This window comes from Phyllostomus hastatus, unplaced genomic scaffold (genome assembly GCF_019186645.2).
Source record: "Phyllostomus hastatus isolate PE091 unplaced genomic scaffold, TTU_PhHast_1.1 phas_contig_86, whole genome shotgun sequence".
In the NCBI taxonomy this organism is placed as follows: domain Eukaryota; kingdom Metazoa; phylum Chordata; class Mammalia; order Chiroptera; family Phyllostomidae; genus Phyllostomus; species Phyllostomus hastatus.
In genome coordinates, this window is record NW_025333977.1 from 92,894,393 (window position 1) to 92,908,080 (window position 13,688).

The 13,688-nt window shown below is 35.4% G+C and overlaps 1 protein-coding gene across 2 annotated transcripts in view; it reads right to left on the reverse strand.

Moving 5' to 3' along the window:
* Positions 1–13,688, reverse strand: part of OSBPL11 (oxysterol binding protein like 11) — a 99,437-nt gene that overhangs the window by 11,552 nt on the left and 74,197 nt on the right. For both annotated transcript variants that reach the window (XM_045851577.1, XM_045851578.1), the window contains exons 9-10: positions 10,643–11,141; positions 7,430–7,616 (exon numbers count right to left, since the gene is read on the reverse strand). In XM_045851577.1, the coding sequence (XP_045707533.1) occupies positions 7,430–7,616; positions 10,643–11,141 (686 nt within the window). The remainder of the gene's footprint in view (positions 1–7,429; positions 7,617–10,642; positions 11,142–13,688) is intronic.

Here is a 13,688-nt window from a genome sequence, read left to right on the forward strand (position 1 = left end):
TCTAATTATTTCTAATGAAGTATTTTATGTTCACTGAAGGACACAAATAACAATAGGGTCAGATTAAACAGACATTCAGAACTCAGAGAACAGTGGGTAGTTTAGGGTCTAATCATTGTGCAGAGATTATGATTTATCTGGAGTTACCAGGGAATGCAGAAAGACCAAACCCGAAGGTAAAGGCTCAAGAATACTAAGTAGCATTTTTCAGGTATAAACCAAGGGCTCAGCATAGGTGAGTTTAGGGAGTGCACAGTTTTTAGTCAGGATAAGTCAATGGTCCACAAACTCAGAGCTCAACAGAGAGAGGTGTAGGCATCAATAAGCAAATAATCAATGAACCAGATCTTAAAGACCAGGAGGAAACCAAACATCCAAGATCAAATGTTGGACGTAACTACAGCTCAGTGGACACAAAGGGCACTTTGATTACAAGTCAGCTTGATTGCAGGAGCAGCGGGACCTCTGGATTACACTTCAAAGCATCTGAACATAATTACACTTCTAAGGGTTTTTGCCTGACTGAATGTTTCTTGTGATATCCATGTTTCTTCTCTGATCCCACCTGCCAGCATTGTTCCCTTCCTTGAAAACGCATCTCTAACCAATCAGGATATGAGGCGATGACATTGAGCACTTATCTCTTCCCTTCTCCATTCACACATACCCAGAACTATATTCTGAGAACTAGGGAACAACAGTCCACTCCTCACTTGGTCTCTCTTTTACTGACAAAGCATGATCTCTCAAGTTATTATTATCTTCTTCACAAGCCTTTCCACTTAACAAATAACAAGCCCTGCTCCCTGTTCTTGTTGGGTTATGGGGTCCTTGCTGCTTAGTGCAGTAACACAGCAAGAGCAGGGCAAAGAGAGCTGGGGGAGGGAACAAGAATCACACATATTAGACACAGGCCATAAGGAACTTGCAAAAGGAGCTCAAGGAGAAAGAAGGGCCTCATCTCATTTTGCTTATAACCATTCTTCATAACAGTCTAGTAGAGGGTTGGCAAAATTCTTTTGTAAAGGACCAGATAATAAGTACCTTAGGATTTGTGGGCCAGACTATCTCTGTCACAACTACTTCTGTCACCATAGCATGAAAGCAATCATAACAAGTAAATGAATATCTAAATATCTAAAGCATTTAGATCTCAATCTGGTAGCAATCAATGACATAGAATATGTTGTCCATAAGGCACTTACCAAAAAGCTAAATCTTAAGTTGTCGTCCTACTCATCTCTAAAGTGAGAATAATTGTTAATTGATGAAGGCATTTGCTCTCTCACTTTCTAAAAACCTGACATTGGATTGGCTTTTTACATTGTGCAGACCCTGTCTCTATAGCTATTTGGAATATCAAAATCACTTGATTATATGAATTTGGCTTCATTATAGAAAGCTTCTACTAATTGAAAGTTAAGATTTTTTAAAAGAGATTTTATTTATTTGTTTTTAGACACAGGGGAAAGGAAGAAGAGAGGGAAACATCAGTGTGTGGTTGCTTCTCACACGCCCCCTATTGGGGGCCTGGCCTGCCACCCAGGCATGTGCCCTGACTGGGAATCGAACTGGCAACCCTTTTGTTTGTAGGCTGGCGCTCAATCTTAACTTTCAGTCCTGACTGAACCACACCAGCCAGGACTGAAAGTTAAGAATTTAGCTTTGGGTTTCATTGATGTACATATAGGAAATATTCACATGAAGGGTAAATACATTTTATGCAGAACTACTAAAGAAGACACTTATGTTACTCATCACCACTCTGTAAGGACACCTGCAACAAATCCCTTTAGAATTTAACACCAGAGAAATAGTTCATCTCTTTTGAAAAAGTGATAGGCTTCCTTTATCAGACAATGAGAAGTATGTTGAGCATCATGTTTCTTCTTCTTTTTTTTTTTTACTTTAACAGAACAGTCAGAATTAAATTTTATTTTTAGGTATAATAATTCCTAATCCTAGCTTCACCATATTGTCCTTTTCCACTATTATCGTTATTATAATAAGACTTCATTTTCAACTCTCTGTATGAGTTTTTCCTAACTACAGAAGACTGAGCGCTTCTCAAAGGCAGAGATGGTCTTTTTCCTTCCGTGTATCTCCAGTATGCAGAAAAGTATGTCACTAAGCAGACCGTTAACATAATCTTAATGACATTATACCACTATGTATATAAGATGATCACCCCAAAGTGAGTGTGGAAAACGGGACCATGAGATCTACAAGAGCATGAGGATTAGTTAAGTAGGTTTGTTTGGCTGTATCAGAGATAGCTGTGGAAAACGAGGGTGTAAGGGAAGACAAGTGGAAGATAATATATTTCTACCCAATGCAGATGGTAATGTGTCTGTTTTGATTGCAGATAGCAGGTTAAATAAAACCCTAGGCTATGTCTTAGGAGGAAGGCATGGCCATTAATGAAGGAACGAAAAATTTTAGTTATAATATTCTGTAAAATCAAGGAAAAAAAGATGAAAGATAGGGAAGGCTGTTTCTACTATGAATCTTTTAAATGAGAAATTAGGTGGAACCACTTGTCTTAAGGGAGATTAGAGTGAAATAAAGGAGTTAGCCAAAAGTATCTCTCAAGATATTATGTTAAGGAAAAGTGTTACACTTCCAAGTAATGAAAAGATCCAATGACTGTGGCCTTGTGGCTAGGTAGAGTATGAAAGGAGAAAAGAAGCTAATTTAAGTAAGAAATTCCAAGAAATAAGATGGTAAATATAATGACTGATCAGTAACAAAAATGGGATGTATATCTGAAATTATTACAAATCTTCAAAAATGAAAATATGAAAACCAGGTATAAAAGCCAGGAAGGCTTTTGGATGTTCCCTTTTAGTAACCCAGATGCCAAGACAGGAGAAACTCGAGTCATGTGAGAACGCTGCCTGTAGGCCCTTTGCTGACAGCCCCAGCTGAGCTCCTGGACAGCAGCCAGATCTACCGCTTCCCACGTGAGTGGCTATCTTGGATACCCAGCTGGGTCAAGCCCTTATTTGAAGCCCCAACCAAAATCCAACTAAAACCACATGAAACATGCCAGGTGAGAATCACTCAGCTGAGTCTAATCAACCCACAGAATTGTAACAGATAATAATGAATTCTGTTTTAAGCACTATGTTTTAGAGAAGTTTATTACCATCAGTAGATAACCAAGACATCACCCAAAGTTATCTTAGCCCTGACTAGTGTGGCTCAGAGGGTGGGGCATCATCCTAGAAAGCGAAAGGTGCCAGTTTGATTCCTCATCAGGGCACACGCCTGGGTTATAGGTCTGGCCCCTGGTTGGGGCATGTATGAGAGGTAACTGATCGACATCTCTCTCTCACATCAATGTTACTCTCCTTCTTTCTCCCTCCCTCCCCCCTCTTTAAAAATAAATAAATAAAACCTTAAAAAAAAACCCAAAGTTATCTTAGATGCCTCTTCTATATCCAGTCAGTCATTTCTTTTAAAAAAATTTATTGATTTTTAGAAAGAGAAGAAAGGAAAGAGAAAGGCTGATTTGTTGTTCCACTTATTGATGCATTCATTGGTTGATTCTTGTATGTGCCCTGACTGGGGATTGAACCTGCAATCTTGGCATATTAGGGGCAATGCTCTAAAACAACTGAGCTGCCTGGCCAGAGCACCAATCAGTTCTTTCTTTCAAGGATTAAAAAAATAATTATACATCTCATAGAGAGAGAGAGAGAGAAACATCAGTATGTTGTTCCATTTATTTATACATTCACTGGTTGATTCTTGTATGTGCCCTGACCAGGGACTGAACTTAAAACCTTGCTGTACTGGGACGAAGCTCTAACCAACTGAGCTACCCTGCCAGGGCCCCAATTATTTCTTAAAGTTTGTCAATTCTGAATCTGTAACTGGTCTCCCAACTTCTAATATTCCCTTACTACCTCCCCAACCCAATCTTTGCCGCCAGACTGATCTTTTTATTTTTATTATTTTTTAAGATTTTATTTGTTCACTTTTCGAGAGAGAGGAAAGGAAGGAGAAAGAGGGGGAGAGAAATATCAGTGTGTGGTTGCCTATCATAAGCCCCCAACTAGAGATCTGGCCGGCAACTGAGGCATGTGCCCTGACCGGAATTGAATCGGTGACCCTTTGGTTCGCAGGCCAGCACTCAGTCCACTGAGACACACCAGCCAGGGCATATTGATCTTTTTTAAAATAAAGATTTAAAATATATCACTTTCAGATACAACATTGCTTCAATTGTATTCTTGTCAAAATGTGTTATTACCTGAATCTAATTAAAAACAAAACAAAACAAAACAAAACAAAACAAAAACACAGACAAACCCAAGTTGAGAGGCATTCTGTAAAATTGGCATGTAATCTTTAAAAATGTCAATGTCATCAGTGGCAAAGAAAGGCTGAGGGAATGTTGCAGGTTAAAGGAGACTGAAGGGGCAGAACAGGAAAAGGTGATGCATGATCCTGGGTCAGGAGAAAAAAACACTGCCAGTACTGGGTACAACTGACAAAAATTTACTATGAATTATACATTAGATAATAGTATTACATCAATATTAAGTTTCCTGAATTTGACAACTATTCTGTGATTGCATGACAGAATTTCCTTATTCTTATGAAATTCAGGTGAAAATATTTGGGGTCAAAGTGTCAAGACGTCTTTAATTAACTCTCAAATGGTTCAGGACCAATAATCACAACAACAACGGCTATAAAGTGTGTGATCTAGGTAAATGGTACATGATAGTTTTTAGAACTCTTCTGAGTTTGAATTACTGTAAAAGATAAAAGTAAGTAAAATAAATAAAATGGATCACTTCCATGCTTGAAAGCTTAATTGGTTCCCTTCAGAATACAGATCAAATTTGTAAAAAAAAAAAAAAAAAAAAAAAATCACTGAAGATAGTATGATAGGAATGTTAAGTCAATTATAAAAGGAAGCCTGAACTTACCCTATCTTTTTAAAGCCCCTAAAACTCTTAAAATAGATTCTGTCTCAAGAAAACTGTGGATATGAAATGGTTAAATAAAGGAAACCATTCATTTTTGAATAAATAGTCTGTGTAAACACTTCAGGAGAGAAAAGGCACTATAGAATTGGCCACCTTCTCTCCCACTGGGCCACTTCATCCCGCTCCCTCGGCCTTGCACACGCTCTCCAAATCTTTGGAGATCCAGCAGTGGACAGGCCTCACGCTCCTCACTACATTTCCACTTTGCTTGCTTACTGTTCTGCCCGCCCCAGCAGGGATTACAGAGTGAGACAGGGGTCAGCAGAGTTCATAACAATGTTGACAGAGGAAACCCAAGGATGTGGTTGTATACTACACTGGGAAGACTGAGCATTACAGAGACTTAAATAAAGTGGTGACACTGGAGAATGCTGGTAACCTAGTCTCAGTGAGGCATCAACTCTGAAAAACAAATATAATTTCCCTGTTGGAGGAAAAAGAAGATTGATGAAGGGAAGAATGAGGATGTCCCCAAGGCACAAGTCTACGTACTGAAGAGAAACTTAAAAACTAGGAGGAATTTTCTATGTAGGATATTTGCAGCCAGCAACTATCTAAATATCATAGCAATGGTGAGATATGGGAGATGAATTCTGATTCTCCACATTTAGGTAGTCTTTGCAAAGTAATACATTATAGTTTGTATCTATTATTATAATTTAGGGCAAGATAAAGCACTAGTTCAGGAAAAAGGGTTGCATATTTTGCATTTGGGGATAAAATTAACCTGCGCTCAAAACTATAATCTGAGTTGTTATAAAGAAACACTTGCATAAATGTAATTCATATATCAGTATTTGAAACATAGTTAAGACAGAATTTAATCAGAATAACTATATAGTTAGTTTAGATATTACAAAAGAAGAAAATTCTGACCATATAACACTATGTGTACTAAATCTGGAATAAGGTTTTAACTGAAGAGTATCAGAGAATTCATACATACAAAGAGAAGCCCCTTTTTCCTTCTCAGTAGCAAAGATTTAATACTGGAAATAAACAGTTTGAATTGCAATGAATATGGAAAAGCTTCCACTTATGGCTCAACATTAGCTCAACATGTATCCATATGGGTGGAATATGAGATATCCTTCAAAAGAATTTTATCTCTTAACCAACCCAAGGAAGTTCACAGAGGAGAAAAACCTTATGATAAATATTTCAAAAAATTCTACAGTCATTAGTTACTCATATGTGGGAGAACTTGCACTGGAGAAAAACATTATTAATTTCATATCTTAAATGGCACAAGAGAAAACATACTGAAGAAAAATCATATGAAACCCTGCCTGGTGTGGCTCAGTTAGTTGTGCATTGTTCCACAAAGCAAAAGGCTGCCAGTTTGATTCCCTGTCAGGGCACATGGGTAGGGTGCAGGTTTGGTCCCTGGTCAGGCGTATGGGAGAGGCAACTGATTGATATTTCTCTCTCACATTGATGTTTCTCTCCCTCTCTCTAAAAATAAATAAATAAAATCTTTAAAAAAAAAGTCATATGAAGGCCAATATTGTGAGGCAGCTCTCCATGATCATTTTCTCCTTAATGTGAGAGAATCCATACTATGTGCATGTGGTCTATGTGGGAAAGCCTTAGTCAACACTCAACTCGGGTAGCACAAGACGATTTACACTGGAGAAAACCCCTCTAAGTGTACAATAGTAACTGCAGATGAGACTTGAGCCAGAGCTCTTCCTTTTGTAACAACAGATAATTCATACTGATTCAACAGATGTCTAATCAATGTGGAAGAGTATCTGACCAAAGTTTTAGCCTTGAGGCTGAAACAGGAAAATTTATATACTAGAGGAACCCTAAAACCGTAATAAGTGTGGTCAAGGCCTCAGCCAGGGTTCTACTTTAACTGGCATCAGAAAATTCCTAGAGGAAAATATTATTTTGTAATCAACTGGAAGGGCCTTTAGCTGGAGCTCTGGTCTTAGTGTACACAGACCATTCATATTGCAGAGAAATACCACACATGTAACAAATGCAAAGAAGGCTAACAGGAAAAAGTCTCTCTCTTTTTTATTCCTTATCCGAGGATACCTTTATTGATTTTGGAGAGAGGGTAAGGGAGTGAGAGAGAAAAACGTGAGAGAAAAACATCGATCGGTTGCCTCCCACATGCTCCCCAACCAGGGATAGAACCCACAACCTAGGTATGTGCCCCAGCAGGGGACTGAGCCTGTAACCTTGCCCTGTTCGGGACTCCAGCAAACTGAACCACACGGCAGGGCAGATGTGTCACTATTTAAAAATCTAGGTCATGATTTCCAGAATGTCCTGAAACATGAAATATTAAAAAAACCCAAACATGCATAAAAATCCAACCCTATTTCACATAAAACAAAGTAGAAAAAATTATAAGTTACCATAAAAGATCAAACAGATAGAATAAGAGTCATGTATCATTAAAATGTACTTACCGGTGCAATTTGCCACCATAAAATGGCTTGGTATGAAAAGTGATGCTGGCTGAATACCCAGTTTTTACACAGTTGATACTGACTTTGCCACCCAGTTCTACCCAAGGAACAGTCAAAATTGACCGGGCATATGCACAAGGCAGAGAAAACGTATACTCCTCTCCATGCTCCAAGAGACTAAGGATACCTGAATGTAAAAACATGAAAGTTGTCAAATATTTTTAAAAGACAGCTATGAAAAATCCTTATTATGTTTTCTCCTGCGTAGTGAATAAAGAGAATAATTTTGCTTAATTTTCATTCAGCTTTGGATGAAACTGGCTTCACTTAAAATTGTATTTGACACCAATTCCTGATCACAGTGAATAAGATTACTTCCACTATGACCTTACTATTTCTGTGGGGCTTATGAAACCAGAAAATGTTACAGTGGAAATAGTTCAAGAGTCCTCTCTAATGATCCTAAAAATAAAATGAAACCTTCAGTCAGAGTAAAATGCCATGCTATACTGCATTATGTTTAGATCTGATCAGCACTGATTACTAAAAGTTATTACTTTTTTAGTGGTTTGGAAATAACTAATTGTTTAATGCTGTATAGGCATAGAAATTAATCTCAGACAGTATGATGAAAAATGTTCTTCTTTTAATTGTATGTATATTTAGGGAAAAAAGTAGTTTTATGACAATACTGTGGTCATCAAAATTCTGTTTGCCAAATTCTGAAACATTTATGGTAAAGTTACAAGAGATAGAAGTGGTAGTTTTAAAAAAGTATTTTTCCAATGAGGCTTGTTACATATTAAGTGACGCTATATTAAAGATAGTTTTAAAAAACGTATAAAAAGAGAATTACGTTAATGAATAACCGATTTATACTAAATAATCAGAGACTCTAAGGAGACGAGCTCTGTTACTAACCTTAGCTTATTACCTAGTCACCATCAAAACAAAGACAGAATTGGGTGTGTATCACTGGTCTGCACTGTCCCTGTACTGCTCTGTTAATAAATGTTCACTAAGCACTCTGTTCTTAATATTCACAAATAAGGGCAAGAATTATAATAAATATTTTAATACAGTTAATTTTTAGGGTAAACAAATACACAAACTGAGATTTTATATAGTCTATAGTAGTAACACCAATGATTTTCTGGTATTGCCCTTAGGAGTCTTCACAAAGGGCAACAATAAATCTAGAATTATTGAGCCATTTATAGGCAACATGGTTCTGGCTACAATATATTTACATGTAATTGGAGATGTCAGAAAACATATGGATAATACTTGGGTATACTTCAAGTGTTTAATCATTATTTGATTATAACTTGATTAAGTTGGAAAAGAAACATTTAAAAATGTATCTTTTAAAAATCATTAAAAAATGTATCTCTAAAAATATATGATATTATAAACAGGATTTATAATCTTTGATTTCTAATAATATATTTAACATAAGTAGCATAAACTATAGAATTTAAGATCTGAAGAAATATACAACCAGTTTTGAATATATGTGATAATATACTAGTAAAAGAACTGAGACTCAAAGAATTCTAAAATTTCATTTATCTACTAATTAAACAGAATTTTCCTCGACTATTAAATAAGAAAACATGGCTGCTAATAGGAGCAAAATGAAATGTCATAAGTCCCAGTCCCTGATGACTTAATTTATTTTCTGTTGAGGGTACCTATAACAACTTAATTTCTAAAAGGCAATTCATAAATATATAATTAGGATTTAAATAATGAAAAAATTAACTATTATATACCTCCTCAATGATTAATGCATGAATAACATATTAATGCTTTTCCTCATTTCTTGAGGTATTTCCTTTCTTGGAGAGGGAGAGGCTACCGTTATCAGACTCTGTCTGTTACACGAGCTGATAAGAGTGACCGTCCCAGCGGAGACTGTGCGCCTCCTTCTAGCTCTGCCTTTCTCAACCTCTATGACCCCAGGCATGTTCCATCGCCTCTAGACTTCAGTTTTTTCATCTATATGGGAAATAAACTGATTTATGAAGAGCTCAGGGCTAATGTTAAAAGATTATAAACAAAGGTGGCAAACTTTATTTTCAAATTAATAAAATATTTTCTTATGTTATAAAACTTTTGATTAGTTTGACACGTTATCTGGAAATTGGTAAGACTCATACTACAACAGGTGTTAAAAATAGGGAAAAATTGGAAAGTGAGATAAATTATTTTCTTCACAGTTACACTAACACAATCTCAAAATGTCAGAGTTGCAGGTTTAATTAACTACGTCACACTTACTTACACTGTTAAGTTTATATTCAGAACAAATTACATGCAACAGTGCTCCTTTAGCATTAAAATGGTATTTTTTTCTGCCATTATACAGAGTGGGGCAAAAGTAGGTTTACAGTTGTGAGTATGTAAAACACACAGTTTACTCCTGTATTATTATTTATTGCCTTATTTTCCATACGAAAAACCATAAACCTACTTTTGCCCAACCCTGCATTTGCATTAACTCTGCAATGATTTCTGTGGAAGCTTTTTGTTGTTATTGTTAACTGATTATTTTTTGTGTGTTCTAGGTTAAATAACAGTATTTCCTTAAATTACTTTTTCATAATCTTCTGCTGAAGTAGAATTAACATTTGGCAATGTATTTTAAGATATTCTATGAGTATCTCCATATAAATACACTTATAAGAAATATAAAAGATGTAGCTTTACCTACAGGTTATTTCTTGAATGCTTTTTGTAATAATAAAAACATATGATTTAAAGATTATCAGTAATATGAGAAAAATTAACATTTAAGCCAAAAATAGCAGGACACAAAACTATATGGAATCACTCCTAATTTTATAAAACTAAAATAAAAGTATAAACATACAGAAAAAATAAAAAAATATGAGCTAAATTTATCCATCTCTGGATAGAGGGATTAGAGATGCTTTTATTTTCTCTTTGATACTCCGAATTCCAAGTTTTCCAAATTTTCTACAATAAAAATATTTTACATTTAAAATCAGAAAAAAATTATGTAAAAAGAGAATTTATATTTTTTCATAGATATACCCCTTCCTCCCACAGCACTCTAGAACATATTAGGTACTAGGGGAGAAAAAAGTAGTAGACACAACGTTTCAAATTTATAATTAATATTTATCTAGCTTTCCAAATTTTAAGATTGCTGTTGGATATTAAAAATTGGACAATTTTTCTACTTACCTTCTCCAACCATTGTCACACCTATTGACATGCCTAAGAATTTGCTCTTAGTCCATACGTGTGCATTTACACACATCTTCCTCTCTGCACATTCTGCATAAAATCCTGATACTGGAGGATGATGGGAAACTTGCTCAGCAACAAATCTGACTGTATAATAGTCTGGTCCCACCTTGCTCAAAGCCTCTTCTGAGAGAGGACCATGATTTGAGACTGCCTGCACGGAAGAGTTGCTAGTAACACTGGATGGTACTTCGCTTTTCGGCATCTTCCAGGAACAGTGAAATGTTTCTCCAATGATAGGATTGTATGGTTTCTTAGCAATGGCTCCCTTACGGCCTTCATGAAACGAGGTAAGGTAGTACTCAACAAAACGAATCATTCTGTCTTCAGCTGTGGCTCCATTAGTGATGGCTATAAATAGGTCTGGATGAGACATAAAATCTGCATACATTTCCAGCAAGGAACGCTTCTCCAGGATAAATGTAGGAAGCACCACCTAAAACAATAACAGCAAAACAAAATAAAGAGAAATTTTAATCCAATGTAGACAATTATTCTTCTCTCAGAAATATTCATTCTAGATGGGTATTAAAAATAAAGTCACAAAGGAAAAGAACTCGGTCTCATGAAAAAAACATTTTTTTACTAACTATATACACTAATAAAAATTTTAAAAAAATTTTTAAAAGTATGCTTAAAAGGAAACAAAAGCCTTCCCAACTGGAGAGAAAAGAGAAAAAAGGAGAAAAAAAGAGGATCAGCAAGTCCAATAGTCAGGTAATAAAAGTTTCAGAGAGAACAGGAAAAAAATGGAGAAAATTTCCAATGAAATAACTCAAGAAGATTTCAGAAAACTGGAAAATATGAGTTGTCATACTGGAAAGGCCCACCAAGTGCCCAGAGACAGTGGATAAAAAGAACCCTATACCAAGATATGTCACTGCTGTTTGGATCAGCTGTAGACATTCATTTCACCCACAGACATTTTGTGGCTTCAGTCTACTGCTGAGAGTAGGAGGTATAGGGCATGGCTGGCTTAGAAGCAGAGAATACTGAGCAGCTCACTCCCTCTGCCTACATTCCTGCTCAATGTTCAGTACCTGGCTCACACCAAATGCTTAAGTCTGTTACCTAAATATTTCACAGGATTCATTTAAACTAAGCCTTGTGTGTGTTTTTTTTTTTCCAGAAAGAGCTCTTCTAAACTTTCTCAATAATTTATAAAATGCCAGAGAGACTCTGTTTAGTTTATCTTCTTCTGGGAGCCTTCTTCTATTAATGGCAATATAGCCCTTTCTTTACACAGTTAAGCTTGTGCTGGCTATTCACTTTTTTCTAAACTAAGTAACACTGTTATGAGGTACATATATACAATAGGTGGTAAAACTATGAAGGAAAGTAGGGTGATTACCACAAAAGTCAAGTAAGTGGTTGCATCTAGGAGAAAGTAGGGGTCTACAATCAGGAGCTGCATGCCAAGAGCTTCCAAGTCTGACAATGTTCTGTTACTTAATCTGAGTTGTGGTTACACGGGTACTCATTTTACCATTGTTCTTTGAAATGTTTATATGCATTCTATTTAGTCTTCTGGTGCATATAATACATTTCACAAAGAAAAGATATCTGAAAAAAGGAAATGTAACGAAATTAGATATAAACTATAATTATATGTAGATTGGCAGTGAATCTCAGAAAATGAGAGTTATGTTGTTAGAATGATGAAATTATAAGAGATTTTTTCCTTTTATTTTCCAAAACTTTCTGTGAAGTGTTTAATTATACTACATTCATAATATTATCTAAAAAGGAACAAAATAAACCGTGGGGAAAATGTATGTTACTTGTTCGCCACATCAGCACCTTCTTTGTTGCAGCAGTGCCAGCACCTGGCAGTGTTTTAGAATACAAGGGGGTTCAGTAAGTGTTTGTTTCGTCAGTGTTGCTGTAGAGAGGAGGTGGATGTGACTGTAGTTTAGTCACCAGGTCCTTGAATGTCTTTTGAAAATAAAAATAATTAAAAATACAATTAAAAATAAAAATGCTATGTGAAAATGTTTGTAATTCCTGACTGGTTAATGTTAGTGATTTTATATATACATCTCTTTAATTAACAAGGCACACACAAATGTGGGGAAACTATATAATGTACAGTTACTCATGCCAAGAGAGCACTTTACCATCTGAATTACTATCACAGCATATTCGTTTCAAATGTTCCTATGCCTCATAAACCTGAACACTGTACTTATGCCTTATAACCCTAAATCTACTAAGGGACAGCAAATATCATAATAACCAAACAAATCCTTTGTAAGATTATCCATTATAACTAATTTTAGAATTAACAGCCTTTTCTGAACCACTAACATGAAACTATTTCTAGAATAGAAATGATACCCAGTTGAAATATTAAGGTTAAATGAAAGATGAAAGGTTAATAGGTTTCTCTATTAATTTCTAATGCCTGCTTCTTAGTAGGCTATTAATTCAATCCATGTACTTATTTTTAAGGCTCTAACTGGCTTTATTCAGTGATGTATGAATCAGGCAGCATCCCATCTACAACCTAGAAGTGTACTCCCCAATCCACTTACTTTTAAACCCTCTTATAAATCACTGTAAGTCAAGGGTAATAAAGAAATGTGTTTTTAAAAAATTTTTTAATTTTAAAATGCTTTTAAGTGAATGTAAAAGGCAAATGCTTTCTATTCAAATTATATTTTCAGAGGAATAATTCATTGTAATTAAACAGCCTTTTAACCTACACTTTCACTATCTTCGCTGGCACCAAAAACTGCAATTTGAAATACACTTCTTAAAATCAATTTTGAAATGCCACACTAAGACAAAGTGTCAGTAGTAACTAAAAGTACATAATCCCACAGCAGTAAATATTTGACAATTATAGGTTTTAACCCTGATTGTCTTTTTAAATAGTCATAGATTAATTGTTAAATACAAATTAAGGAACACTAATTAAATCAACTTGGAATTAAAAAGACTGACCTAAAATTTAACACCATAGATCATATATATATATATG